This window comes from Ictalurus punctatus, chromosome 15 (genome assembly GCF_001660625.3).
Source record: "Ictalurus punctatus breed USDA103 chromosome 15, Coco_2.0, whole genome shotgun sequence".
Taxonomy (NCBI): domain Eukaryota; kingdom Metazoa; phylum Chordata; class Actinopteri; order Siluriformes; family Ictaluridae; genus Ictalurus; species Ictalurus punctatus.
This window is the reverse complement of record NC_030430.2, coordinates 4,878,397-4,903,825: the sequence shown is the minus strand read 5'-3', so window position 1 is coordinate 4,903,825 and position 25,429 is coordinate 4,878,397. Positions and strand designations below refer to the sequence as shown.

The following is a 25,429-nucleotide window of genomic DNA, read 5'->3' as shown; positions in this document are numbered from 1 at the left end:
GAGAGCATACTCCGCTCTGATTGGTCTACCGCTATCAGCGTGTTTCAAAAAGGACACACCCACTACTGTAAGGAGTTTCAGCGAGCGGCCGATGAAGACAGGAGGCGGGGCGTTTTGTTACAAACCTACGTAGATTAGTGCAGGAAGTAAAGTCTGGAATCACTAACGACTCGTTTCAGCTGTTCAGAATCGATTCCTTCTTCTGGGAGTCGATAAGTCCTTTGTTTTTACAAATCATAAAGAGCTCTATAACACGCTACATGAAAGGTAATATTTGAAAAACCATAATTAGGTGCACTTTAAAAACCACATTAAAAGTTTTTACCACTGAACACTGGAGACTCCTTCCCAAAATACGGAGTAACGTGTCCTGACTGAAAACTTCACATCTACACACGTTTTTAAATCCGTCCATCATCCAAGTCCCTGTGAATGAGCTGTTACTATAGAAACAATAACACATTAGAAAAAGTCTCGATGGGGCACAAGAACATCAAGGAACATAAAGAAGCAGATGATCGAGCAGTCGTTTTGCGCCTGCTCCTTTATATCGTGTTGGATGATAGATGATTGACACGCAGCTGTTATGTGAGATCTCATGCTGCTAGAAATGTTTACAATCGTACACTAACTGCAGCACGAATCCACTTCCAACATATGGTTATGATTTCCATAGAAATTTGGGATCTAGACGTTAGAAGAGTCTTTTATAGAGGACCATGAGACACAGCGGCATGTCAAAGTCACGAGAAAGAGCGCGAGAGCGCACTAGAGAGAACTGTATTAGCTTAAGAAATGCTGATTCACTTCATTGGTCATTATTCCTTGTCTACAGTGTGTAAACTCCCCCATTTTTGGAGGTCCAACAATCAAAACGTTGAAGGAATAAAAGAAAAACAATTATGCGTTATATACTTATTTATTGAAGGAAATTTGGTCCCCTGATTTAAAAAAAAAAATAAAAAGGAACATTTTAAAACACAGTGTGCAAAAAAAAAAAAGTTAAAAGGCATCTAATGATACATCCATCCATCCATCGCACACACAACCTATTTCTCTTCTAAAAAAAGACCACATGTGCTGAGAAATATTTCCATGACTAAAACAAACTTTCAAAGTCAGAGCCTCGAGCTCACACAGCTGGACGACTGCCAAGTCTTCATGCACAATCAAAAACATGATTTCGCATTTTGGGGAAGAAAAAAAAAAAAATCATAATTGTAATGAACGACTTGAATTAGGTAACTGCTTTTGTCCTCGTGCAACTTGTTTTATGGTGATTTATATAAGAGCGTTTAAAACAGGACTGCAGAGGTGCAAGAAAACCCTAGCAAGAGGAAGCAGAGCGGGAAAAACCCCCACAAAAACCCTAGCAATTATTGTTGTTGGCGTAAAATGATATACAGCAATTTCTACCCTGTGCTTTTAGCGAGCAGAGAGATCTAGTTTTCTATTGGTTCACAAAACAGCGGTTTAGGAATTCACAGTTGAAGGTGTAAGATAAAGTCAGCGTAAGCGCTACCAGAAGCGAATGCGTTCTTTCCCCTTCAGTGAACTGGCTTTTCCACTGGGGAGAATCGAATTCGCACGAGCTACAAAAAGTAGAGAAGTGTCGTTTTCAGGTGTCTTCCTCCGTATTGTCGTGCCACGGAGTGAGAAACCGTAAACGCCACGGCTAAACTGTAAATATTGGCACCTCTTCTAACTAACGGGTAACGTGATAAAAGATGCTATAAAATTGAAAGCAACATTAAATGGCAACCCATAAGCGACAAAAAAAAAAAAAGGACATAGAAAACACACACTGTACATACATAAAAAGTACCAATAAAATCTGGATTCACTCACTGAACAGGGACAAAAGACTACTGCCATGGATAAAAGGAAGGACCAATGAAGGCGATTCCTTGAAAGTCAGTGGAATTAAAACAGATTTTAATTTCATTTCACTCGTTTATTGGTAACACGGATCAGTTTTCATCGTTTTCGTCGTTTTCATCCTCTTCATAATGACGGTTCTTCCTGATCAGGTCCTCAACGGACTCGTCGTGCTCTTCCTCGCCTTCCCAGAATCCCACGTCCTGAGAGTGTTTCTGCTCAAACCCAGAGCTCGATTCGCCCTCGCTGAGGGGGGAGGAAGGAGGCGTGTCCTCCAGGGATGTACTCTGGCACGTGAAAGATGGTGGCTCCTCCTCTTCCGGCTGACATTTCTCTTCGGTGACTCCATCACGCCTGCCTCCGACTTCCACTTCTACTTCCACTTCTACTTCCTCTTCCTCCTGTCCAGCCTCTTCAGCCTCTATTTCCTCCTTTTCCATTGGCTGGGGCTGAGTGGGGCGTGTCAGACTGGGTTGACTGACGGCCGAGGCAGGGCTGCTGACTGAAAAGGGGCGGCTGCGCTCTTTAAGTGAGGAGCTCCAGCGGATGTCAGAGAGCTCTTCTTTTTCAGTACAGAGTGGGCTCGAGTCGCCCTCTGGTGGCCATTTTGGGCGGATGGGACACACAGCGGCCTCTTCAGCCAGCACACCACCGGGTTGAGATGGAGCTTCTTCGCCGTCCGTTCTTGGAGGCCAGGAGATCTTCAGCCGTCTGGTCTCCACCGGTTTCTCCGTTCTCTCCGACGCATCCTGAGCACGTGTCTCCAGGGACGCAGTGATGACGTTCACTTTAACCAGAGGAGACTCCTCCACCGTTGGACTGCTGGTGGTTTCCGGAGGATCCTCCTTGTCCGCCTGGTCCTCCACGTCCTCTCCTCGGGAGTCCCACAGCTCCTTGTGGGGCCGGTGTCCAAAACCTTCGTCGTAGTTCCCTTTAGCCTTGAAGAGCTGGCAGTAGTGCGTCTTGCAGTAGACGTTGTTGTGTAGAGAGGCGTAGTTTGCGAGGCTAAACAGCACCGGAAAGAAGGAAAGATGAGAAAATTCGACAGAATGGTGACACAAACATTAAGGATTAAATAAAAAAAAAAAAGAAATAAAAAAAAAGTTGTTTTTTTTTTTTGTATTTTTTGAGATCGCTTCACCTCAGCTTCGTGTTGCAGTGAGCACACCGGAAGCAGGAGTTGTGATAAATTTGTTGGTTGGCCACCAGTCGCTCCAGGGGGTACACGGTCTTCGTGCACATCACGCAGCTCTCGCGCGTCGGCAAACCGAACTTCTAGACGCACACAGAATAATTCACACTAACAAGTCGCACTTTAACTATTGTCTAAATTGCCCACGTATATCAAAATTATATTAAAGGAATACTTCACTGATTTTCAAGCTGAGCTCTATCTAAAGTCTATACGTGACGTGGATCGATGGTCATGAACACATTATCGAGAAAAGAAAATGGACACGGATTCTCAAAACGTACTTCCGAAGGAAGTCTACGGAAGGGCGGGTGTTTGGAAACGTCAACTTTGTCATGCACTGGTTGGGGATGTTTGTACTGGGATAACTGGGATTAGCTCTTATGGTGTTTGAAAGCTGTATACATTTTGGATGCACTGCTTTACAGTGGTCAGTCTACATAAGCTACAGATGCCAGGATTCCTTTAAGCATTCTACCTAAAGACTCTCACTTTAAAATGTACACGCTGGTAAGCAGAATCTGGAGGCCATTTTAAATACTGCTGCAATAAAAATGAAGGATTACCTTAACCGATTTAGCTTGGCCATGCTCAGAAACAGGAGGAGCCACACTCGAGCCTGCTGAAAGAGGAAAAGCTTTATGACGCAACATCAAAGCGAAAACATTAGAAGGAGCAAGTGAATTTCATAATGTGGTACGTGTCATTCGATTGGGTTTTATTCCGTTACACTACGAGGCATTTTTTGATCACGTCTGTGGAAGTAAATAAATGAATCTAGCTGAAGCTGTAGTCTCTTTAGTAACAAACATGTCCTGACAGAAAGCTTCACCAAATCAACGATTACACCTTTCCTTATGAAGTTTTCATTTTATTTATACCAATCTATGTGGCGTGTCCACCTTAATCAAGTCCCTGTTACTACAGCAGGGGTTCTCAAACTTTTTGGGCACATGACCTCAAATGGGTATTAAGGATTTTCTCTGACCCCAAGCTTTGAACGCTCGCCATTTTAAAAAATATATCATTTATAATAGATGACGACTGTAACACGTGAACATTTGATGATGTCAGTAACGTCCGTACGTGCGAAGCAAGTGGCTGAAAACCAAAAGGAAGAGTCCTCGCACATCAGAGTCGAAAGATCCCCGTCCATCGCTATTACAAGTCGGAATGTCACATTTGAGCGATTTCGCACACAGTGACGCTAAACACACTGACGAGCTCGGTTTCTCTTCAGACTTTCTGTCGTCGGCATTGCCTTAAATCAAAACACTCTGATCTTATATTCGGAAGTCTTTGCTGGAATCTTAAAAGGCAAACAGAGCTTTTGGTAGGTTTGGAGGCTACATAAAAGGTTTTAAAATTCAAATAATAACTACAGTAAAAGCAGTTAGTATTAGTTCTAACCAACAGTCTAGAATAGTACATAAGTAAAAATTTGAGAGACAATGCTAGTTTGTTTAGCAGAGGTAGATGGACGGGGAAACGGGTTCATTTTTTTTTTCACCCTGGACTACACTAGTCCATCCTACTACAGCCCATTTTCTGTTCTGTTTATCCTACACAGGGTCGCAGATAGCCTGGGCTACCCCAGGGGACTCTGGGAACAAGGCGAGGGGCACCCTGGACACACATTCACACACTACAGACAATGCCAAATCAACACCTCTTTGGACTTGGGGAGGAAACTTGGGTACCCCGAGGAAACCCCACAAAACCCAACGGGAATCAAACCCCCACCCCTGGAGGTGTGAGGCCAACGTGCAAAACACTATACCACTTATCCTAGAGGGTCGTGTGGAACCTGGAGCCTATCCCAGGGAGCATCGGGCACAAGGCGGGGTACACCCAGGACGGGGTGCCAATCCCCTGCAGGGCACAATCACATACACAGTCATACACTACAGACACTTTGGACTGGGGGAGGAAACTTGAGTACCACCACAGCACAGCACAGCATGGGGAAAACATGCACAATCCACGCACACAAGGTGGAGGCAGGAATCAAACCCCCAACCCTGGAGGTGTGAGGCAAACGTGCTAACCGCAAAGCCACCGTGCGCCCCAACGTGATCGTGAAATCACCGTCTGAATGTGACTCTCAGCAACGTTTCAAAATATTAAACACACAAACTCAGTCTTCGATATTTCACATAGTAATTTGTAAAATTAATGAATGAAACAAGAGGAGTTCCTCTCATGAATTTCTCTCATGACCCCATTTGTAAATCAAGTGACCCCATGTTTGGGAACCTCTGTACTACAGAAGCAACGCATTAGAACGAGCCCATCAATATAAACCTGTGACTTGCTTTACAGATGGAACTACTCTCAGACCCGCTGTTATAGATTGTATGGATTTCCCAAAGCTGTGAGAAGCCAACAAGGGTGTGTTAAGCACATTGTGAGATCACAGGGAAGGACATCTCAGGTAACCTGCTACACAATAGAGCAATTTCCCCCTACACACAATAATATTAGCACCTTATACCACAGCACAGGATTCAGGTTACAGGAGACTTCAAACCTCATGATCCAGTAATGTGTTTGACACACCCTTGTTGAATCCTGCTCCTTATCACACACATTAGTACCTCATACCACAGCGCTGCCGAATTCTCGATTCTGATTGGTCAGAAAGTGTCGGCGTATTTTTTGAGTAACCACGTCTCTGACAGAATAATCTATGCCTAATAATACATGGATTAAAAGGGATGTTATGTAAAGGTGCAATAGTCGATTTTTCTTGTTTACTCGTACAAATAACCTGCAAAAAATATGTAGAACATGATCAGAAATAATGGTTTAAGCCATGCTCATAGGACAAAGAGTATTACATGGCCGAGGTAACTCATTCGGAAAACTGACGTCTGGTCTGGAATGCTTGTTTTTGTTTGAATGGGCCTCGCATTTTAAAGTGCTTGAAAGGGCCACCATGGATCTTGGGGGCGGAGCTTTGTGAACATGGGCGGGTTCAAGGAGTTAAAAAAACAAAACAAAAAAAAATCGAATGCCTAACCCAACTACTTAACATCATCTTAGAGCTAAAAGAGAGATAATCTTAAACAAAATGACTAACCTTACCTAATTATACCACCTTTAACAGAAGAAAAATACATAAATCGCTGATCATAGTGAAGCTTTCTGCAAGGGGACGTGTAACAGTTATGGAAGGAGTCTCCAGTGTCGGTAGGTTTTCAGACATGGGAGAGTCTTCAGGATTTCTCAGTAACATGACAAGTTAATAAGAGGGGGGGAAAAACAGCAAGAGAGAGAAAGGCAGAAGCAAGTGAGGGAACAACTTAGAGGAACTAACTAGGTTTGACAACAGTAGATGTAATTAGAAATGGATAAAAAGTATGGTGCATCAAACTTTATTAAAAATACAAACCGTTGCGGTATATAATTGGAGGAATAACACTGAGCCGCATCACACCGTCCCCATTGTTGATTGTTTTCCTGTTATGTTCTATTCCTTACATGATTAACACAATAAAAAGAGGGAGAAGGAAAAAAAAAAAAACGTTTCTAACAAACAGCAGGAAGTGTAAAAGGTGCTCACCGTTGTTATCCGTGGTTGAAGCTTTCCTGGCCTCAGGCTCAGGAGTGGAGATCTGCCACAACACAAACATAAATAATGAAGAAAAAAAAAACAGAAATGGTGCCCTCTACAGGCAAAACACAATCCAGCAGCAGCACATACCACATCAAGCGAGAACGGAGGGACGTTTTCCTTCTGCTTCACGCTATAAGCACGTGTCTCCATATCCAATTCACTCTGGCCCTGAGCAGGGTGAAAAAAACAGGTCACAAAGTTGCTTAACCAAGACGACAAGACAAAACGAAGCAGAGCAACTTCACGAGACCAGACTTGAGCACAGGAAGTGGCCTGAACTAATCAGACTAAATGATTAAAGAGAGTTGATAAAGCAGGACACTCACACAAGAGGAAGAGGACACGTCTAGTTTCGACACTGCGGCCTGATAAAGCGCCATTCTCTGCCTGAGGGGCGTGGTCTCTACCATTGTCTCAAACGCTCCTGAGAGAGAGAGAGAGAGAGAGAGAGAGAGAGAGAGAGAGAGAGAGAGAGAGAGAGAGAGAGCGCGCGAGCGAGCACGCACAGGACACAAGGTCAGATTATGAATAGGAAACAGGCATTTCCACAGCAAGCGCTAGATCACTTAAAGTCAGCCGTCAGCGCTTTCTTTTCCTGTCTTGATCCTGACTCATGGATGGAAAGAAAACGATCACAATGTTTGCTCCCCTTTTTTTTTCCCTATACCTTTTTCTCCGAATTCCATGTTGTCAAGGCCACTTCCTGATGTTTGTACCAACTCTCCAGAAACCTGCGCAGACAAAACACTAGATTAGTGATGGTTTAATCAAGAAAAGGACACTAAAGAACGCTTGCAGTGTATTATAGCTCGATAAAAGACTGGAGAATTCTAGGAGCTTGCACCACGTTAGAGGACAGCTGTGTGAAAATGTATAAATGGGAGAACTTCACCTCTTGACATACATGCATAAAATATCATTTCCATTCATACTGAATATGTGAAAACCGCAGCACGGTCATTCAAAAAAAAAACACCACAACAGTTGGGTCAAGTCCAGTGCTATCCTGCTGGCCGTTAATAATCCACTAATGAGCTCAGGATAACGGACACGCTGGCAGACACCAGCGTCTAGCCACTCTACGCACACACACACACACACACACACACACACACACACACACACACACACATCCCCCAAAACCCAGCCCGCCTCTACACCTGGACCTGTTGGGAGAACAGCAGACATCACACAGCTGCGCAAACCACGGGATTAGTCTGCTCTTTGCTAAGTGGAGACGAAAGGTCACGTGAGTACAGATAAATAATAAGCAGCAGGAGAACGTCTACTGTCCAAGTTCAACAGCAGGTTCTTCAGATGAACAAAGCTCGTTTAGTTTGCTTAGTTCCTGTTCAAAGCCATGAGAGATTTGTGGGTAGAAGGTTTGAAGAAGACATGACTGGCTGGGGTTCATCATCAGGGCTTCCTTCCTGTTTCGCTAAACTTAAATCGGTCAGTCCCACTTTTCTACAGCTGTGTCGCAGACTCGCATGTTGCTCTGTCGGGAGACCAGTGGACATCGCACAGCCGCGCAAACCACGGGATTAATCTGCCCTGTGCTAATGAAAACTGCGTTTAACTGCCGTGCATGTGCATCAACAGTGAGAAATATTTCAAATAAATGATAAACAATAATAATAAATAATAATTCATTTTAAAGATTTTTTTTTTGCTTAAATCATAAAAATCATACAAAAGATAAACAAATTTAAAAAATCAAAACCTTTAAAAAAAAAAAAAAAAAAAGTTTTTTGCTTCAGTGCCATATAGTATATTTATATAATATTTATTTAATATATTAAATAAATACAAATTTATGTGGATTCTTATTTTTATTTAAAATTGCATTGTTCCCCCCCCCCTCCCCTCATTTCTAGTGTGTACATTTTTATACATTTTAAACTATTTCAGTGCAAACGGTGCGAGGTTTCACCTTGGACGAGTTTTCCCCTGGTTTTCATCACAGAAAATAGCAACGCTCCATTTTCTGCTTGAGAGTATTAAATTAAAAATAATCCTGCACCAAACCCACAATTTTACGGTCAGCTGTCGTATTATATAAAACTAAACTACAACTCAAACAACGACAAGTTTACAAGGAACAATTAAATGAGGATTATGCTTTCATTTTAGACTGTTTCCAGAGGCAACGTTCATTCATTCAATATAAAAACTGAATAAAAGCCTTAAAGTAGACCGTACCGTTATGAACTCACCAGACAAGAAAAAGAAGCAAAGCAGTTTATACACTGATGTCTGCAAACATCTACAAGTATCTGGTTTAAGCCACTCCTAGCAGTCCTGGAGTCTTGTATCTTACCTAATAAAAAGAGGCCTCAGTCTGATTCCTGAGTCTTCGACAGAGCTGTGTGTGAGTGGGTGCGTGTGTGATGTGTGTGTATGAGAGAGAGAGTGTGTCTGGAGGAGGAGGAGGAGGGGAGATGTGCTGAGCAGCTGGTGAAGCTTTCAGAGAGGGGGTTCAAATCAGAGAGGCATGAGGTGGGACTCCAGACTGAGCTTGTGACACCAGGAGAGCAGGAGGCAAACGCAGCACAAAGAGCACGGACCAAGCGGGGGATCGGAGAAGACAAAGAACTCTTGCACTAAGCCAACGTACAAAAGAGCCCGAGGATCTGAGACACAGCTGACGTGGGTTGTGTTCCAAAAAAAAAAAAAGAAAAAAAAAAAAGGAGCGCCTTTTTGCTTTCTACCATCACTATAAGAACTGGAAATTGCATTTAACATTTAATTTTAATGTTAAAAAGTTACATTTTAACATGTTATCCACCAACAGTCCGGAAGAACACGATCTCGAACAATTACATTAAAGAGGACTTTAAAATCAATCCGATTTTCTTATACGCAAAACATTCGTGCCCTTTCTGAGCTGCAGTTTTGTCATCATGTACAGTCTCAATAATCGAAATCATCAATGTTGTGTAGAAATAAAACCATGACATGATCATGACCCATTACACCCCTCAATCCCACCCCCACTTGCCACACCCAAGAGTCAAGCAGCAACATATGGCTGAAATTGAATCAGACGCTAAACCCCTTTTCAGTGCCCTCCCCTTTCAGTCGCATATAATTCATACTCCGTGCAACACATTAAAAAATCTCAAACATGTACAGCTCTTCAATTTCTACAATTTCGGCAACCTAGACCCCCCCCCAAAAAAAAAAAAAAAAAAAACCCAAACAGGTTATTCTTCATTAATAAACATCAAAACATGAGTAAGAGGACCGAATCAAATGGGTGAAAGACCCGGAAAAACATGCTCGAATTTTGACATTTTCTACTATAGAAGCTAGTAAGTTCTACAGACTTTCCTGAACTGAAAATGTACCCGTGTACTTGTACATGCAGCTCATCTACAAGTAACACTCTAGCATTTTCAAATCCAGTGAAAAGTGCTTGTATAGAATTATACGCTTACAATAGGAAAGTTGTTCTCACGTTTAGTGCATAGTGTAAGCAGGCGAATTGGGACGCAGCAAAAGTATGAACTCATTTTGTGGGGGATTTGCACAAAACAAACACTGCTCATTCATCCTTATCTTCCACATCACGACCCTCTGCCCTCTCTCCCCTCGCTTTTTTCATCAGGTGGTCCAAAGTAATTAAGTAATTCGAATCAAAATAGACTAAACCTGGATCATTTCAGGTATGTACACGTAGCTTTACCAATATCAAAGCTTCTACTATCGCATCTGTTAAAGTAACTGTTTCCGTTAAGATCTTCGGCTCCGTCAAGACTCCTAACTTCCCTGAGGTGGTCTGATCGAACCTGTGAGGGCGCGTGCTGATAGAGAAGCGTTCCCATTGGCTGCAGCCTGTAGGTATTAAGGCCAATCGACGAAAGTCAACATTGTGTTGACACGCAGAATATCCCCTCTAGGTGTAGTGCAGAACTTGCTTTCGTAGGCTTCCGAGCAGATAAGAGATAGAAACCCTCTTCATTTCCGGATAAAACGTAGCCAGTTTGAACTGGAACGCCGTCCCTCCGTATCGAATCACGAAGCGAACAGAAAATTTACAGCCTTTTAAATTTCCTCAAATAGCTCATAAATATTTATGTCAGTTCGTAATGTTAATAAAACACTGTTTTGACAGGAAATTTATATATCTGCCTGAGACCAAGTTATCACTTGACCCAGCTGGGCAATTAAGTATTAAATGCCTTTCTCAAGCACACCAGAGCCTCACCACCGAGAGCAAATGAATACACTAAGCTCTACTCTCTGTGCCTCCCTCATGATCTTCCCTCCAGCTAGCACAGAAAACGGCAGGCTTTGCTAAGATGTTTGCGAGTGCGTGTTGTGCTCATGTGAAGCCTGATCCCATGACAGCACCCCAGGGAGCAACACTGCACACGGATCCTCGGCTCTATGACCTCTGCTTGTGACCTCCAGGATGCATCATCACTCTGTAAAAGCGGAGTGTGTTCTCTCGGTGTGTCCATATGGGGAGGATCAAAACTCCTGACCTCACAGAAACGTATGCAAATATAAGGAGAAGGCAGACAAAATAACATATGCTAATAAGGAAATTTATATTTGCACGTTCCTTTAATGAGCAATAAACTCAAAGCGATGGATAAATGATGAATCTAAAATGAATTTCTTCCTTCCTTCCTTCCTTGTTCGTCCATCGACGTCGATGAGGACCACGCAGTGTCATTGGTTTAAGTGGGAGTGGGTTCAGAGATGGCTGATTAATCCGATCCAAGCCCAGAATTTACGGTTGCAATGGGGACATGGAAGATCTGCCGACCTTAGTGTACAAACTGAATTAAGGGTTAAATGCGTACAAGTAATACTTATATAGTTTCCTATTATTTACATTTTTATCATCTCATCTTTTCTTCATTCCTCGTTTTTTCCTCACAGGCCACAAATCCTTTCAGAAAAGACACAACGCTCCATTGTCTCCGGGTTATGACTCAGATCATTCGCGTAAACTTTACCGTCCAGATGAAGGGAAGACTACACATGAAAGTTTATTTCCTCTTTCCCGCTGGCAGTCTGTTTTATATTCTTCGCTCCGGTTCTGATTTAACTCAGCGGTATAAACTCATAATCTCATGTTTACTGAAGCTTCACAGACTTGCCGGAGTTTAGTGCGTTTTGTATTCGTCAGCAAAAAGGTACAGCAAACTGAAAAGTCTTTTTTGCTGAGGAAAATGTTTCAAGCAAGCTTTCGGACCGAATGCTAAGCGCTAGGGATGTAACCGAATACAAATGAATTAGTCGGAATGAACAGATAATGTTGCAGTCATAAGGTCTGTACAATGTTAATACCGCTATTTTTTTTTTTTAAAAAGTAAGGGGGGGGTCATAAAAATTGCATTTTGTTTTTATTTAGTACTGTGCCGAGTAAACTATTTCACATAAACACGTTTACATATAGTCCCAAAGACACAATCATAACTGAATTTACACAAATGAATCAGTTCAAAAGTTTACACATGCTCGATTCTTAATACTGTGTCTTGTTACCTGGATGACCACCGACTTTCATCGTATTTATGTTTTGAGATAGCTGTTCACGAGTCCCTTGTTCAACTCCCCGCTGTTCTTCAGAAAAATCCTCCAGGCTCTGCATATTTGACTTCTTTTTCTTACAGCGGCTATATGATGCTGAGATCAGTCTTTTCACACTGAGGACGACTGAGGGACTCGTACACAACTATTACTAAAAGGTGCAAACATTCACTGATGCTCAAGGAGGCAGCATGACGCATTAAGAGCCGGGGGGTGTAAACTTTTGCACAGGATGTTCGGCGTAAATTGTTATTTTGTTTAAAAGATCTTATTTCTTTCATTTACTGCCGCTCTTCAGAAGCTACATAAGGTATTTTCATGTTTCCCAGAAGACAAAACAATTAACAATTTACACCGATCACATCATCCAGCTCAAAAGTTTACAGCCCCCCGGCTCTTAATGTATCGTGTTGCCTTCTTGAGCAACTTGTCTTGTGGACTATATGTAAACATCTGTTACGTGAAATAGCTTATTCAGTGTAGTACTAAATAAAAACACAACGCGATCTTTATGATTCCTCTTTTTCTTTTTTAAATTATTAACATTTTGCAGATGTAAACTTGTGACCTCAACTGTACAAATATGATTATTCATTTATTTATTTATTTTCAGAAGCTTGGCAGGGCATCTCTTTCAGATTAGAGGTCTGTATCAGGACTGGGATCTTGCGGTACTTGAGAAAATTTTTTTTGCCTAAGTGGGAGGTGTGCGAGTGAGTGGTCAGATATGAAGCTTGAAAGATAAATAAATATAAAAGCCACATTCATTAACAAACATACAGCATTCATTCCTTTTTTCATCCTTAGTAACCATCTGGTCAGGGTCACAGTGGTGTAACTTTGGCATCCTGGTCGTTTATATTTTGCAAAACAGAACCAACTAAATTCGTAAGAAAATATCACGGGTACAGTAGGTGATAGAAAGTGCTCTTCTCTGTTTTGATGACGACGTAACAGCGCAGGACATTTTGTATCTCGTAACAAATTAAATTAATTAGGCTTATTTTCATTTCACTATGGCTTGTAGCTAGTGAGGTTTTACTTCTACACAACTTTGAAACCAGTGATTAAAACAGTCAGTCTGTCTAGACACCATGATCTTTGCAAAAAGATCCACGTTTTATGTCAAGTTTTATTCTTTATTTATTCACCATTGCTCAAAAACTCCTGTCCATGATGAGCGTGCAGAGATGGCACAATCACTCACCTTGCTCTCGAACATCATTTTGAGGCTGCTGAGAGGCACGTTGGACCTGTCCGTGTCCTCTACGTCCCGCTGTGGTGTCTTCTCCATGTTTGTAGATCTTGGTGGAGTGTAAGCTGATGGAGTGTGTGGACTTTGGTCGGAGGAGACGGGTTGTTCAGCCTCCCAGCGCTTTTTCAGTGCGCTCAGGGTGCCGGGGTGCAGAGTGATGTCTTCCACGGCCTGGAAGAAAATCACGTGGGGAAAAAAAAAAAATCCTTCACATAATTATGTTAGCTCAGTATGAATCTGTAAACAAAACAAAAAAAAAATAAAAATCACACAAAACAATCAAGAGGAAATTTTTTTCTCTAAATGTAATGCCACAAAGTCAAACAAAAAGCCTGGCAGAAACCTGACAGAAAGCAGATGTTGCTCAAGAAACATTCCTCTCCAGTCAATAGTACAGAAAAGAAAAAACAACAAAAAAACCACCCGAAGAAAAAAAAAAAAAAAGTGTTTAATTTACACCTAAAGTGAGTTAGTATCCCGATGACAGTTGGATCTTTTGTTAGTTTGTCAGAAAAGAGTGTCGGTGAAAACCGTTGTAAACCTGGCGAGTTTTAGGAGCAGCTCCCTCAGACCGTGTAGGTGGAAATAAAAGAAGCTGTTCCAGATGGGAAGTGTTGGGAAATCCCAGCATGAAGGAGTGATTCCACCCCCCTAATGAAGAGAGAAGAGCCAGAGGAAAAATGTCGAGGAGGCGAAAGAAAGAAGCGTAAAGAAAGACTAGGGGGAAAAAAAGGGGGCGTTGAAAAGCAGGGAAAGAACCAGGAAATAGGAAATCGTTTGAAGGTTTTCCTCAGAAAACAGCTACATGATAGAAGATATGCCAAGTATGCATCTCCTCTCAGGATCTTACAATCTTAAAACGCGATCATCCAAACGTTGGAACAGTAAACAGTACGAAATTAATCAATCATTTTTAAAATAAATAAATAAATAAATTTTAAAACAACCACCACCAAGTTGAAAAACAATCCACACTCCAGTAGACTTCAGAACTGAAGCCATTGAAGAGATCAGAATTGAAGTAAAACACACATTTTCTTTCTTTCTTTCATCGAAATCCTAAATCTACACAAATCTCAGGCCAAGCTGACCATCCTCCTGCTGTTCACATCCCTCCTTCATTCCCCTGAACTAACTGCTAGAAACACTTCTGCTCTCTGCCAGAGGAATACCCTACCTGTCGATCGTGGAAGGAATGAAACACGTCGGGACATGCACTTAACGGAAAATACTCAGCAGCACGGTGGTGTGTTGCTTCCCAACACAAAACACACTTTCATTTTCTATAGTTGATTCATTTACGATCAACAGCCACGTCCTGAAGTGCTTTATTCCTCAGACTGCTACTGACACTGGAGACTCCTTCCATAAACGTTAAATATACGTTCTACATTTACACTTTAACAGGACAGAAATGCAGATCGTCGTGTCACAGGAAAACCGCAAAGCGCAAACTCCTTTATCCTGAAGACTTTCCCGTGGTGCAAAACCTACTGCTACAAAAGCGCTGAAACTGGAGACTCCTTCCTCAAATGTCAAATAAACGTCTCCTCGCAGGAAACTTCACCATATCAACAAATGTTAAATAACACATTGTTTAAGTCTGTTTACTATTAGACTGAGATTGTGCGTAGCATCCCTAAAGAAGTCCCTATGAGATCGCCGTTACTGTAACATATGAAACGATAATGTATTCTAATGAGCGTATTAATATAAACCCGTGGTTTGCTTTGTAGCCTGAACTACCGTCAGAGCTGATGTTATAGAAAATGAAAAAAAAATCAACACTTTCTGAACAATCAGAATCACAACGCGGTTGAATTCTCGCCTCTCGACGTTCTCCCAGACCACTGCCATGCGCACAGTGACATTAAAGGCGGTCCAGCAGTTCCGCTTCGATCTAGGCTCGTTTCCGAATATAAACGCTTCAGGGCAAACGTTTCAAACCCAACATGGCTGAATGAAAATCCGGAAATCTTCTTTAATCAGACAGACGGTAAGAACCATTTTCTCACTCGTTAAACAAAAATGAAGACTGAAGGTTTAACACATCTTCCAGTCATTTTACAAATATTACATTTCTCCGATTACCTTCTCATCGGCTACTACTCGCTCTTCTTTAAGCAGACGGCAGGTCTTTAACGTCTTTAACTCTGTTTCCTCTCTGCACGACTACTAGCTGTGTTTACTGGCCAGACAGGCTGAACACCAGCTCACATAATGACTAGAGCTGATAACACACAGGACACTGTGTCAAGCTGCAGATTAATGAGTTTAATCACAGATTAACGAGACAGGCCACTAACTGCAGGGAAGAGGGAATCAGTGGGAGGTCTGTGTGTGTGTGTGTGTCTGCCCAAGTCTGTTTTTGTATATACACATATGTATGTATGTATGTATGTATGTATGTATAAGGGAAGTAATGCAATGCCACTATCTGTATCCGTATTTGTTTAGTGCTCCCTATATGAGAATCTGCTTTCGGATTTATAATGGAAGTGGGTGCTGTCTGTACAGGAAGTTGTTGTTTGGTTGGTTTGTTTTTTACCACTATTCCCTGGAAACACTGATATTTCCACATACATACACACACACACACACACACACACACATACACACATATACATATATATATATATATATATATATATATAAAATCTTCATGATGACATTTAACCACAGGAAAAATGTTCAGAAAAAATTCTCACTTTTTTCTTGTCCAAGTTGATCTCCTCGGCTGCTTTCTGGTACCTGCACAGAAATGATCAGATAATTTATGGATTAGAATAAAGCCTTAAACCAAGACACCAAAACAAAAACACACAAGGTTCTTTCCATAATATCTACTTAATTATTTAGTTTGATTAATCCAGTTCAGCAAATTTATAGACCTGCTCATTAAAAGCCATCAGAGCTCCGTTATAAAACAACAGTGACTTCAGGTGGTGAAAGACGGTGTGCGGAAAAGGAGACGTCTATATGGAGTAGTCCATTTCTACACCAAGACATTTATTTTTTTAAATAAATAGTTACTTTAGTCCAACCCTATGTTCAGGTCAACACACAGCAGAAAGTGAACAGTACATGGATACAAACGGACACTTGTAAGAAATCTGCTGAGATTTCCTGCCTCTGTTACTACACGTCTCTGATTTTGGGTCTTGCGAGGGGTGATCATAGGTACACGAGAGAGTAGGGGGCAAGGTGGTTTGCTGCAGCATGTCTCAAACTGCTCCGAAGTTGATTATTTTTCTATAACAGCATGTCCTGGAATGTTTTTTTCCCTTATTATTATTATTATTATTATTATTATTATTATAATACTACAGCAGTTTGCCAACAAAGACGATATTTTACTTGTTAATGGATGGCACATCATACTTTGTATCCGTTTATAGTTACGTTTAATGTTGTGGAACATCCGAGAGACAAAAGTGCAGTCCTCGGTCCTGACAACTTAGAGACTCCTTTCATAAAATGTTAAATAAACATCTCCTTATAGAAAGAAAAAAAAGAAGTCTTAGATTATGTTGATCTTCCACAATACAAGGCCTTTTGAATGAGTGCTTGCTCTAGAAATGATAACGTATGACTAGATGTAAGACTGATGAGCCATCTTTTGTAGAGATGAACAGGTCTGTACATAATGGTTGGATGGACACGAGAACAAACTGCAATGATGTAAGTGAAAATAAGAGCATGATTCTAAGAAAACCGTTAAAGAGAAAGCCTGAGCTGGTGCAGGCGTGAGAACGCAGGGCCAGATAAGCACAAAGTACGTACTTTGAGAATCGTTCCGCTATGGCGGTATTTTTCCCCCGTGGTCCAACAATCGAGAGCTCTTTTGCTGTGACGCGGAGGGACTGCGAGGCCCACTGCCTTCTATTGAATGAGCTGACTGCCATCTCTGCTCCTCAGGCTGGACTGAAAAACAAAAACGCACACAGTTACACATAATTCAGAAACTATTTTTTCATATAAGCGTTATATGAGCAACTTGAAGTCACGTCTGGATAAAGACGCACGGGAACTCTTGTCTTGCTCTCCCTTAGACAGGAAGTGAGTCGTCTTTCTGAGTCATATCGAATCCACCTGCTGCTCACCTGAGCTTTCAGTACACAAGCTCACACAGGTTCTGAGCTATCAATAAGACAAGGATGGAGTCAGCGCTATGTCATGCACCTCACAGCACTTTATCATTGCACAATGCACTAAGAGAGGCCGAGTGAAGTCAGGAGTAAACTTGCACAGACATGAAAATCACTCACAGATGAGATCTTAGTAAATCAGCTATGTGTGAAAGATCGTATGATGAAATATCGTATAGTATGTGCGACCAAAACTAGATACTATAACACGCTTCAGCAGCTCACCTGTTAGGAAACCATAAATATATTTAACTTAAACTGTGTGACAATGTTTTTAATCTAATCTTTCACTTTCATCTAATCTTTCCTAAGGCTAACTTCCCGCAAATATCATGTTTAAAGAGCTCGTTTAACCAATACAACGGTAAATGATGTCAGTCCGCAGAAAGATGTCTAATTTCCAAACACGGTAAAGGTCATGATCATTTGATCATGATGTTGAACAGATACATGTGAACCTAATGAGCTCAAATTGTGACTCAGATACTGACTCTTACAATGTCTGCTTTGCTCGGAATCGAGGATTTCATTCCTTCAGCTCAGGAAAGTCTGTAGTTTCCAGAACTGTACTTGACAAATGATGGGGGGGGGGAAAATAATAATAATCAATTCCAGCATGTGAAGGGATTTCCCAGAGTACCACGCATTCATTTCATACTAATCAAGCTTTCCAACAAAACAATAGTGCCATATTTAAAAACAAAACAAAGCTTCCAGATATATTTTAATTTACAGTTTATGAAACGAAATTATTTAACAAGGGAAAAAAAAAATGTGCAAAAATAAATATTTAACTTTCAGTCAGCTACTTGTAAGTAACAACAGTCAGTCGGTATAAAAGTACTGAAAAATAGTCATGGTATGCATCAAGACATCATTTAATACTATCATTAGTACATACACTACTGTGAAATATTTATTATATTTTCATTTTAAGGACATTTGAGCACTCCTGGCATTTTTAAATACGAGTCCCTTGAATCTTGATTTTCCACTCAGGTCAGAGTTAAAATGCTATTCAATCGTTCAAACAAAAACCTTGGCACCTTGACGTCCCTGATACCCTAATAATGTCAGTTAACTGGCAGTGGATAACGGTGTGCTTTGCATCATGTATGTAACTCGTATGACAGATACACAGCAAGGCCTGACACGACATCTGACTCACATCGGCGACTCCAACCTAATCACCACATCCAACATCCATCATTCAGAGGCACGACAAGTCAGAGTCCCACAATCTTTTTGTAAGCTCTTTCTTCCATAACTGACATTCCAGGATCCGCCCCCACCCCCCACCCCCCAGCTTGCTTTTGCCATAAGCACTTTAAGAAAGAGCAGAAATTCCATCTGAGCTCCTAAGCAAGAAAGACAAAATGGTATAATCTTCCTCAGAAAAAGCAGAGGAACACGACTGAGGAAAGATTTTAAAGATAATCCAAGCCAAGTGAATGTAATACTCTCACGATAATTACAGACAGTACACTAAGGATAATTACGAGATTGGTTCAAATAAATATCTGAGACGACGTCAGAAGTCAGACTAGCTCTTATATATATATATATATATATATATATATATATATATAAAAGACAGAAATGCCTGCAGCAACGGATGTGAAGATTTCTGAAACCTCAGTAAGTTACTAAACTTCATCATGTCTTGTTTCATTAACAATATCCTGGGTTTTGTTTTTGTTTGTTGAGGATGTAGAGAGAGGAGTTGGCGCACAGGATATGATTCAGCCGTTTCACCATTCCAAAACTTTCCCCACAAACCACTGACAGGTCAGAGGTCAGCGTCTTAAAACATCAAATTAAAACCGGGGGGTTTTCCAGACCTACGCTTAAACAGACGCTTCGTCTCATCGCTCATCATTGCTACGTCTTCCATGGCTGAAGAAGCAAAGGAGATGAAACACGAACTTTGAGAGCAAAACTTTCACCGATGATCCCGCTTGGATTGCGTGATGTTATCCAACGTGTTTCGTCTGGTTGACCTCAGCCTTACCTCAGCGCTCCAGCATGCTAAGACAAGCCGCTCCTGATCTCCCTGAGGACGACGTGTCTTTCCCAAATTCTTAAACCAGACAGCTGCACTGGACATGTACAACATGACAAACCTTTACAGCAAAAAATGTCATATTGCCTTTTTTTTTGGTCCTGGAATTGTTACTATTACAAGATCCTGCTTTTTTATTTTTCTAACCAGCATCTGAGCAGGATGTATCATTTAAAGGGCAAAAAAACCCAACACATCTGGGTTCACCCTGATTCACTGTTTATATACACAACTTTCAGCTGGTTTTATCTTCTTTTTTTTTTTTTGTAAAACAGTGCTGAGCTGAAGCTTAAAAGAGAGAGAGAGAGAGAGAGAGAGAGAGAGAGAGAGAGAGAGAGAGAGAGAGAATATGAAATCTTGGGTTGTAATATAAAAGATATCAAAGGTTTAATGTCCGAAGAGACAAAAGTTTGTCACGAACATAAACTCTGGAAAACTAACAGGTTATAGAAACTTCAAGGTAACTGCAGAACTAACTTCATTTCCACTTGTACTAGAAAAATGCACCTCCAGCAACTTTTCCTTTACCGTAAAACCATGTTTTTCTCCAAGGAAACAAAGTGAAACAAACCTACCGTGAGTAAGTGGACTGTGTGGGGAATTAATCCTCGTCTTAAAGTCAAAAGTCTGTGGCTTTTGGGTTGTTTCAGCTGTTTCTGTCCTCCTGTGCGTGTCCTTGCTCTCACTGAACTCTCAGACTCTTAAGTTTTACACAGTGTGTTTGTGTGTGTGTGGGAGGGTGAGCACTTTGTCTCCTCCCAGCCAATGAGCACACAGCTCCCTCTTTTCACCTAGCAGGTAAGTCCCAACCATTCTGAGCACATCACCCCTCTTGCTATGACTCAGACAGTTTGGGAATATTCACGGACAATTCCAGGAAGTCTCCACCCATTTCCAAATGAGGTCATCTATCTGAACCCAATCTGATAGCACAGTTCTGGAGAAACTGACTGGAAATCATCAGTTATACCACAGCACTGCTGAACTCTCGATTCTGACTGCTCAGACGGTGTGTTATATAATTAAACTGGCTCGTTCGAATATACTAAAACATTACTTCAAGAGTAGCGACTCGTACATAAAAGATTAGTGTCCAATCTAAACCTGATGATGAGCGGATTAAAAAAAAACATGTCGTTATTTAACAAATAAAAACAAGGATTCTGTAAGGAGACGCTTATTTATTTTATGGAAGGAGTCTCCAGTGTCAGTATGTTTTCCTCTACAGGAACGTCTTCAGCACAGAGGAGTTTGCGTGTTCTGGTTTTGCAGTGACACGAGAAGCTGAGTTGTCTTATGAACTTCAAGAGGAGGAAAAAGAAAGAGACTGTTGAGGAAACGACAGTTTGTAGCCATTATATTGTTAGCGTAATTTGTTTCACAGACGTTCCACAGCGTAAAACGCAACCATAAACGGATAAAAAGCACAATGTGTTGTATTGCCTGTAATTGTTGGCAAACCGCTGCGGCATATGAGCGCGTCACGATACGATTTATTGGAAAATACTCGCAGAATTCTTTTGTGGTTGTCATGGCCAGAACTACTTGATTTTGCGGCGGCTTTTTTTCAAAATTTGCGATGCAACCTGCAGAGTTTACTTGAAGAGTACTACTTGAATTGTTGAAATTGCGATTGCAGGAAATTGTTTTGCACGGTCTTTCGCAGTGATGTTTGTTGGTAAATGAGACCTTTTAGCTGTATCCATGTTTGACGCACATGAATCGAAGAGGGCTTTGGCTGAACGTGCATTGTGATGACGTCACCTGACTCGTCTTGGCCCAAATCTGAGGAAAATCAGCGGTCATTTTTGAAAAACTGCAAGCTCCTCCGAATTAATTTATTCATTAATTTCCGAGATTGCAAAATCCTAGAGGGACTGAATAATCAACTTTGACGTGGTAACGGTTACTCCACGTCACATCAGCCGCATCAAACCACGCCGTCATCAGCTATTTTCCGATAAACTCGTGTCCTACAGTCTTTTACGCGTCACGTGTTGTATAATACAAGAATGAGGAAACAACGAATACTTTTATTCCAATTCAGGTACGACGCTTTCCGGCATGAGCGATGATTTCACATTCGGGAAAAAGGTTTAAGCCAATATTCTTCCTGAAATACATCTCACTGAAAGATATCTCTACAACGCTTTGTGAGTTATCAGCTGAAGTTTAAGCAGAATACTTTCAAAACTGGTAAATAATGTACATTTTAATGTAACACTCAACGGAGAATTACACTCTATGGTGGAAGCCCTGCTGACAACATCACCAAGTCTCATCACCATAATCCTAATCACATGAATGCCATGTGTGAGAGTAGGCTTAGCTGGCCATGCTATTTAAGCAAACATGCTTGACACAGAAGCACATCTGAGAGAAAAAAAACTTGTAGAGCTTTCAAGGCACGGGTTCTCAAACTTTTTGCAGGCAGGAACCCCTTTAGCTGTGTTTAAAAAAACAATAAGAAATTAATGATTAATATAATAACTTTGACAATGATGAGTTGTGGCTTAGTGGTTGGCCTGTTTGCCTCGCACCTCTGGGGTCATGGGTTCGAATCCCGCCTCTGCCCTGTGTGAGTAGAATTTGCATGTTCTCCACGTGCTTCAGGGGTTTCTTCCCCCAGTCCAAAGATGTGCTGTAGGCCGATTGACATTTCCATAGTTCACCCCGTCCAGGGTGTCCCCAGCTTTGTTCCCCAAGTCCCCTGGGATAAGCTCCAGGTTCCCTGCAAACTTGTGTAGGATAAACGGTTCGGAAAATGGATGAAGTTTATGGACCAACCACCCCCGTCAATACTTCACAGTCCCCACTTCGACAACCCTGGCTTTAAAGATACATTAGCTAAGATTAGACTTTTATCTATAAAATGTATAAAATAATTGACAGGGGGGTGAAACAAGCATTCCGGCCCAAAGGTCTGTTTTCCAAACAGGTTTTCTCAGCGATTTTATACACTTTTGCTAAGGCCATGACTTAATCAATATTGTTTTTGTTCTACACATGTTCCAGGTTATTTGTTTGTACAAGTAAGCAACAAAAATGGACTATTGCACCTTTAAAGTGCATTAACTAGCACAGATATTTTGAAACCTCTTAGGATAAGTGACTCACAGGAACACCTCTTAACATCTTTTCGTTTTTTTCAAGAAGCTATGCCTTCCTCAAATTGTTCCACAGCCTACTGGAAAGAGAAATGGAGTGTACACCTCTGCAGAACTTCCTGAGCCACTCGTTCACCTCAGCATACAAACAGGCAAATATTTACAAGGCTGTAAGTTTAACTCGTTCTCTTGGGACGGTAAATAGCCGAGCGTGCTTTTCATGGCTTTAGACTTCCCACGGAGATTTCTTCCAAACAACAGAGCTCTATAAACCACATGGGACTGCATTTGCAGCACCACTACTTGTAAAGCATTTACTCTTCATGCTCCATGTGTGCCGTGTGTACGACACTTGCTGTATTTTAAGTTAACCCACAAAGACGCCATTCAGTCTATCCTTAACCTGAAAAATGCATTCCCATCGCCCTCACTACACAATCTCTGCTGAAGCATTCAAAGCAGGCAGTGATCTGTGAAATCAGCTCAGGAAAACATATCCTCTGATACGGAAATGGAAGCAAAAGTGAAAAATGACAGGATGTTTGGTCAAGTTGATGCAGATCTCCTGCTGGAACTGAATGCTGCTCCCAGCTCTAGTGCCTTCCTCCAGCAAGACATCAACTTTTTAAGGTTTAGTTGATTAAATTCAATTTAGTTTATCATTCATTTCATATTCAGTCAAGATTTAGTCTAACCTTTAACGAGACACTTATTTGAGTCACTCGGATGTCTCTAACAATCAGCACAGTGAATCTCAGTAACTATTGGTGAAAATAATATGACTGGTCCTGGGAACCTTACACAGGTTGGAAAGCACCTGTTTTAACAGAGCTGCTGCCCTCCGGGTTGTCTTTCCAGAATATTCTGAGTCATATCTTGGTAGATATACATATTATTTTTTTCTTCTTTTTCCTTCTTCTTCTTTTAAAACAGCTTCCTTGTTGTCATGAATCAGAAATTGTTGAAAAGGTGACACAGCATAGCATCACATGACCACCTGACGGGTTCTTAACCAAAAACTAAAAGACTAGATTATTCTTCTTCGTTTTTTCTTTTAAGGTATATTTAGCATCATTTGAAAAGGTTTGCATAAATATATGTATAGATACTTAAAAGAATACTTGTCAGCAAACCACTGTACTTACCCTATTTACATGCAGTGTCTTGCTTTAGCAGTGGGGTGTAAATAAAGTCGTCGCTGGCTGTTTGTCCACTGCTCACTTTCTCTCGATCCTGAAAGTTAAATACAAAAATATATGTTTTTCCTCGTCTTCTGTAGAATGGTCCAGAGCCTCTGAAGTGGCATGGTGGTTATTTTTTAAATAGGTTGTGGCCACAAAAAATAATTAAAAGGGCCTATTAAGGCACAAGTTAAGCTTCATGAGATCCATCTTGTAGCATCTACTGAGATGAAAAAAATGAAATAAATCAACTGAATTAGACCAATGTGGCCACAGGAACCTGAACATGGTGACTGATATTAATACACTTCAGCTTTGGAGTGATGCAGAACGACATAGTAAAGTTGTTACATGGATAAATGAATATACTTTTTAGTACTCTTCTTATTATAATAATTATTCAAATAATTACCTGGAGGCCGTGTAAATAAGTATAACCTTCAACAACATATGAGTTCGTGGGCTCAAGTTACACAATTCATGGCCACAATGTAATAATAATTCGTAGTCACGAGATACTATAGCCTCGAAATATTATCTCGTGACCTCGGGGTATTAATTCATGACCAAGCCTTATTTTTTAAAAAAACAACAACAACAAAAAAACACCATGTCGTCGCAGAGTTTGCAAGATAACAACAGCAACAAATTAGATAACAAGGTAACGAGGTTAACTAATACTTCCTCTGGGTCTGGCTTTTAACTAGCAACACATTTTTGTTTAATCACGTTAAATCAGCTCATAACTTGAGTGAATCCACATGAATGTGAATATATTATTAATATAACATAGATAAAACACTCACAGACCGAGTCCACTTGTATGCTGCACCGCAGAAAAACTCCCAAACAGCCAACAAAGTCACTCAATGACGTAATGAGCTCATTAGCATATTCATGAACCACCTGTTTTTATATTAAAATATCTTTCATGGCACGTGAAGCTTTCCACGTGAAGGTAAAACGAGCACTGAGAGTCATTGTAGAACAAAGTGCATCGTTTGGTATTACCTGTAAATATAGGTATAGTTACAACTAGATATCTGTCATTTCCTTTTGTTACCTAAAGTGAAGGAAGTTCACTTCAAAAACAATGAATGGTATTTATCCCTGCAGGGAATTTTTACAGACTAAGGTTTCATTTGGATAGTGATGTATGTATTTTTTGTAATTTAAAAAAATATATATATATATATTGAAACTCAGGAACATCTTTTCTATGCCTGTAATATTGTCAAGCTGTTTTGGGACAGAATAAATGAGTGGTTAGTTACAAAGAATGTAATACCTGTTTTTAAATATCACATTGCTAAGTTTCAAGTTGTTATGAAAGATAAAGGGGTTGGATTTTTGTGTAATAATATTTTGATTATGGGTAAATTTCACATACACAAATGTTTTACATACACAAATGTCACAGATTTGTCAAAGTTGCATCAA

General features: G+C 40.8%; 1 protein-coding gene across 6 annotated transcripts; it reads right to left on the bottom strand.

The window, feature by feature from the left end:
* Nucleotides 1–900: 900 nt before the first annotated feature.
* Nucleotides 901–24,899, bottom strand: lima1a (LIM domain and actin binding 1a). Of its 6 annotated transcripts, XM_017487088.3 has the most exons (12): nucleotides 24,796–24,899; nucleotides 23,954–24,041; nucleotides 17,275–17,415; nucleotides 16,200–16,242; nucleotides 13,444–13,662; nucleotides 7,357–7,420; nucleotides 7,016–7,113; nucleotides 6,777–6,857; nucleotides 6,636–6,687; nucleotides 3,637–3,692; nucleotides 3,020–3,153; nucleotides 901–2,883 (listed from the first exon to the last, which is right to left on the bottom strand). In XM_017487088.3, the coding sequence occupies exons 3-12, from the start codon at nucleotides 17,394–17,396 to the stop codon at nucleotides 1,971–1,973; spliced, it is 1,782 nt and encodes a 593-aa protein (XP_017342577.1). In that variant the 5' UTR covers nucleotides 17,397–17,415; nucleotides 23,954–24,041; nucleotides 24,796–24,899; the 3' UTR covers nucleotides 901–1,970. The 6 variants fall into 6 exon arrangements, with proteins under 6 accessions (XP_017342577.1, XP_017342580.1, XP_017342581.1 ...); XM_017487091.3 differs by lacking the exons at nucleotides 23,954–24,041; nucleotides 24,796–24,899 and adding an exon at nucleotides 20,277–20,469 and having other exon boundaries at nucleotides 3,020–3,150; XM_017487092.3 differs by lacking the exons at nucleotides 23,954–24,041; nucleotides 24,796–24,899 and adding an exon at nucleotides 20,277–20,469 and having other exon boundaries at nucleotides 3,020–3,150; nucleotides 3,637–3,689.
* Nucleotides 24,900–25,429: the final 530 nt, after the last annotated feature.